Raw genomic sequence first — 5,303 nt, 5'->3', positions numbered from 1 at the left:
GGGACGGGGAGAGGTGGGGGATGGGGAGGGGGTGGTGGGGGTCGTGGGACATGCTCCTCGATGACTGGGCTCTACCTGAAGGAGGTCAGCTCCCATCTGCGGCGTTAGGGCAGCGGGCTGTACCACGTGATCTGGGTTTCACCACGTACCGTGCTAGCCAGTGCCCACTCCAGCCCAAGGAATTCCTGCTGCCAACAGTCGTGTCTGGCTGCGGCTGGGAAAGGGTTAATGTTGCGGTAGCATTGCCCTCTCCCCCCATCACAGTCTTTGGGCAGAGGGAGGTTGAGCTCTTTCTTGATGGCCTGAAGGGAGCTGGCATCTTCCGCACAGCTCCAGAGAACCACACAGCACGGAAACAGGCCCTTCGGCCCAACACGTCCATGCCGACCGGGCTTCCTAAACCGGACTAGCTCCTCCTGAGTAGTTATGCCTTACTGGTGAACTTACTTTATGGATTGAAACATCATGTGAGTTCAGAACCTCTTCTGTTTAGCCTCCTCCGTCATCCTCCCTTTCCCACCGATCATCAGGCAGGCCCCAGCTACAGTACGACAAAAGGCCCAGGGCTGGTGGAAACGACCACACCAACCTGCTGGGAACTGGGTTGGAGGAATAAAACCAGCAGCCCCTCTGTCACCCAATCACATCCCATCGATCTCCTGGGCCAACACGACAGAACTGAGCTCACTCAGCCTTCGGTCTGAGTCGTCAGCCCCTGGTTTAAGATTCTAAAGGAGCAGATGGATTTTCAGATACAGATCCGTCCAGATCTGGTTGTACCGTTAGGAAAGGCTTGAGGGGCTGAATGGCCTCCTCCCCTTCAGATGTCACCATTCCTCCCTCTTTCCTTCTAGCCCCTGCCATCCAACTCTGACCTTTGACCTTCCCTTTTCTCTGGCTCAAAGATGGGAAGGCTCGGTTGGATTAGCCATGGCAAATCCAGGGTTAAGGGGATAGGTTGGTTCTGGGTGGGATGCTGTTCAGAGGGTCGGTGCCGACTCAATGGGCTGAATGGCCTCCATCTGCACTGTGGGGATTCGATGACTCTCCTTTTTGCCCGTTATGTCAGGCGAGAGATTAAGGAGAAGGTGATGGATGCACAGTAGGGAATTGGCTAACAGTGGAATAATGGATGCTCCACATGTTGTGTGTATTTGACATGCCACATAAAATAGGAATTCTTTCCCAATTCTGCCCTCATTCCCTACAGATCATCCTGGAATGTGGCTTAAAGAAAGACCTGGTTTACAACAAGGTGAATCCCATCTTCCACCATTGGAAAGTCAACGACCTGAAGTTTGGCCTCACCTTCCAGAGTCCAGCCGATGCCATCAGCTTTGAGAAGAGCATTAAGAGCACCATCGAGGAACTGCTGGAAGGTAGCTTCCCATTACCCCAACCACACCCCAACCCTTCGAATCAAAATATCCACAGCCCAGCTCAGTGGAGAGAGCATTTAGCACACTCTCTGGGAGACCATTAGACTCACACTCAAAGGGTTTCATAGTATCCCTGCAGTGAGGGAACAAGCCCTTCGGCCCAACAAGTCCACACCGACCCTCCAAAGAATACCCCATTACTCCACACTCACCCCTGACTAATGCACCTAACCTGCACATCCCTGAACACTACGGGCAATTTCCCATGGCCGATCCACCCTAGTCTGCATATCTTTGGACTGTGGGAGGAAACCCAGCCCAAATCCACGCAGACAATGTGCAAATTTCACTCAGGCACCCGAGGCTGGAATCGAACCCGGGTCCCTGCGACTGTGAGGCAGCAGTGCTAACCACTGAGCCACCGTGTCATGCCAGGGTACCAAGAACAATCCAAGGCCTTCCCGAAGTCAGGATTGACATTAGGATGTTGGTCTGTGAATCCCAGGGCCCAGCACGAGACTGACAAAGGCTCAGTGTTTCGGTGTTAGACTCTTGAGTTAAGGGACCAGTGCTCCAGTGCTAATCCTGTCTGACTCCAGGACTCCTGGAGCCCGAAACCAGTGCACGCAACTCCCAGTACCAGTGCAGAATGGGACTATAAAACAGTAACCCAATGCTCAGATACTGGAGTCTTAATGTGAGAGATCAGTGGGAGGAGTTGGACCTCCAACTAAAGTACCAAACTCCATCATGTTCACCATCATGTTCCTCAGGCAGCACCTTTCCAATTCCACGACCACTTCCATCGAGAAGGACAAGGGCAGCAGATACACGGGAACACCACCCCCTGCAAGTTCCCCTCTGAGCCACTCATCATCCCGACTTGGAAATATATCGCCGTTCCTTCACTGTCACTGGGTCAAAATCCTGGAATTCCCTCCCTCAGGGCATTGTGGGTCAGCCCACAGCACACGGTCTGCAGTGGTTCAAGAAGGTAGCTCACCCCCCCACCTTCTCAAGGGGTAACTAAAGATGGGGCAATAAATGCTGGGCCCAGCCAGCGACACCCACACCCCACAAATGAATAGAAAAATACTGTTAAGCCCCTCGTTCCTGGCCTAGTGTTGGGATTTTGTGTTAAGTGTAGGGTTAGTCAGATCTGAGGTTCAAGTGCTGGTGTATGGGCTTCTTGAACAAGGTGGGAGAGGTGTGGGGGATTGGAAAACCCAATCTACAACGTGGTGTAGGCCACTTGGAATTTAGGGCGCAAAGCCATAATGTGGGCCGCCCAGTGGGATCCAAATATTAATGCCTCATGCTGAAGTTTGGCCTCCTACTCGAAAAGCTCAGGTCCAAAGGGCTTCCTTCTTGAACTTAATGATCCAATGCTAGAATATTTGAATACATCATGTGATTGATCATCTAACAGCCACAGCCCCCTGTGAATGCATTTGAATCCCCATCACAGGGCCTTGTGTCAGAAACGTATAGAAATATAGACATAGAAACATAGGAGCGGGAGTAGGCCATTCAGCCCCACAGGCCTGTTCCGCCATTCAATATGATCATGGCCAGTCATCGACCTCAATACCTTAATTCCCGCCCTCCCCCCACATCCCTTCATCCCATTAGCCACTACAGCTATATCTATCTCCTTATTGAAAACACAATGATTTGGCCTCAACCACTGTCTGTGGTAGTGAATCCCACAGGCTCCCCACTCTCTGGGTGAAGACATTTCTCCTCATCTCAGTCCTAAAAGGTTTACCCCTTGTCCTTAAACTATGACCCCTGGTTCCAGACTCCCCCCACCATCGGGAACATCCTTCCAGTATCTGTCCTGTGTAGCCCCTGTTAGAATTTTATAGGTTTCTCTGAGAATCCCCCTCATCCTTCCAAGCTCCAGTGAGTACAATCCCAACCAACTCAACCTCTCCTCACACGTCAGCGCTGCCATCCCAGGATTCGGTCTGGTAAACATTCACGTATTCTCTCCACAGCAGGAACATCCTTCCTTAGATGAGGAGACCAGAACTGCACACAGTACTCCAGGTGTGGCCTCACCAAGGCCCTGTGTAATTGCAGTGAGACATCCCTGCTCCTGGACTCAGATCCTCTCGCTAAGTAGGCCAACATACCGTGTGCCTTCTCTACCGCCTGCTGCACCTGCACGCACTTGGTGGGCCTGTGTAACAATGACCATGAGACAAGCTTTCTCACCAGAGATTTCTACCATGTATTGGGTTTTGAACTCTCTGTTTCCTCAGGATCTTAACTATTACTTTCAGCAACTAATGCACGAGGGGTCCCAAGTCTCGTCAACCATTCCCCCCGTCTCAGTTACAGCCACTCAGATAAAAATCTGCCTTCCTATTTTTGCTAATCTCACCTTTACCTTCATTGTACTGCACCTGCCATGCATTTGCCTGTCCGAATCACACTGCAACATCTCTGCATCCTCCCCGCAGTTCTCCTCCCCCTTACCCTCCCAGCTTTGTGTCCTCTTCAGATTTTGAGATCTGAGCTTCTGTGTGAAGTTTGTACTGGACTCCCACATCTCGACCATGGCAAGTGATGGATATTTCTCTTTACTCTGTCTGGGAGTCTCAATGCACTATATTACATTCTGATGATCAATACCTCCCACCAGCTGGACCCCAGCTCCTTAGTGTTCTTCGATATTCTGTTAGGGATGTGATTCCCTCCCTGTCTTTTCTGAAGATGCTGGCATTTCCTGGGCTCAGTCACAGCCCACCTTCAGCTGGGAGCTCTGGTGCTCAGTGACAGTGGGTAGCTAACCACGTAAATCCCCTTCACCCGAACCCCTCAGACAGGCTCCAAACTGTACTTCACATGTTTTCCCCACAACGAAACTGTGTCCAAACTGCTGGCTGAGATTCCACTTCGTAACTCACTCCTGGGTGTCCATTATCACGACCAACAGCATAAGGTACTGGATTTGCAGTATGGAGTGCGGTGGGGACCTGGGCCCGAGGTGAAGGGAGCAGGGCCCATGGTGTAGGTTGCTGGGCCTGATGTGTAGGCAGCTGGGCCCGAGGCATAGGGATCTGGGCCTGAGGCGTAGGGAGCTGGGTCAGAGGTGTAGGGAGCTGGGTCAGAGGTGTAGGGTGTTGGGCCTGAGGCATAGGGAGCTGGACCCGAGGCGTAGGGAGCTGGGCCCGAGGCGTAGGGAGCTGGGCCCGAGGCGTAGGGAGCTGGGTCAGAGGTGTAGGGTGTTGAGCCCGAGGTGTAGGGTGCTGGTCCCAGGTGAAGGGAGCTGGGCCCGAGGTGAAGGGATCTGGGCCCGAGGTGTAGGGATCTGGGCCCGAGGTGTAGGGATCTGGGCCCGAGATGAAGGGAGCTGGGCCTGAGGTGTAGGCAGCAGGGTCAGAGGTGTAGGGAGCTGGGCACGAGGTGTAAGGGGCTGGGTCAGAGTTGTAGGGAGCTGAGCCTGAGGTGTAGGGAGCTTGGCCCGAGGTGTAGGGAGCTGGGTCACAGGTGTAGGGAGCTGGGCCCGAGGTGTAAGGAGCTGGGCCCGAGGTGTAGGAAGCTGGGTCAGTGGTGTAGGGAGCTGGGCCCGAGGTGTAAGGAGCTGGGCCCGAGGTGTAGGGAGATGGGTCAGAGGTGTAGGGAGCTGGGTCAGAGGTGTAGGGAGCTGGGCCCGAGGTGTAGGGAGCTGGGTCAGTGGTGTAGGGAGCTGGGCCTGAGTGTAGGGAGCTGGATCGCAGGTGTAGGGAGCTGGGTCACAGGTGTAGGGAGCTGGGACCGAGGTGTAGGGAGCTGGGTCAGATGTGTAGGGAGCTGGGCCCAAGGTGTAGGGAGCTGGTTCAGATGTGTAGGGAGCTGGGCCTGAGGTGTAGGGAGCTGGGTCACAGGTGTAGGGAGCTGGGACCGAGGTGTAGGGAGCTGGGTCAGATGTGTAGG

General features: G+C 53.7%; 1 protein-coding gene across 1 annotated transcript in view; it reads left to right on the top strand.

Moving 5' to 3' along the window:
• The window catches only part of LOC122542708 (sprouty-related, EVH1 domain-containing protein 1-like), a 28,375-nt gene that overhangs the window by 14,881 nt on the left and 8,191 nt on the right, over nt 1-5,303 (top strand). Inside the window, exons 4-5 of the mRNA XM_043680688.1 lie at nt 1,211-1,379; nt 4,101-4,165. Coding sequence (XP_043536623.1) covers nt 1,211-1,379; nt 4,101-4,165 — 234 coding nt within the window. The remainder of the gene's footprint in view (nt 1-1,210; nt 1,380-4,100; nt 4,166-5,303) is intronic.

Source organism: Chiloscyllium plagiosum, chromosome 41, assembly GCF_004010195.1.
Source record: "Chiloscyllium plagiosum isolate BGI_BamShark_2017 chromosome 41, ASM401019v2, whole genome shotgun sequence".
Classification (NCBI taxonomy): Eukaryota; Metazoa; Chordata; class Chondrichthyes; order Orectolobiformes; family Hemiscylliidae; genus Chiloscyllium; species Chiloscyllium plagiosum.
The sequence above is the reverse complement of the archived record's forward strand: the minus strand, read 5'-3'. Positions and strand labels throughout refer to the sequence as shown.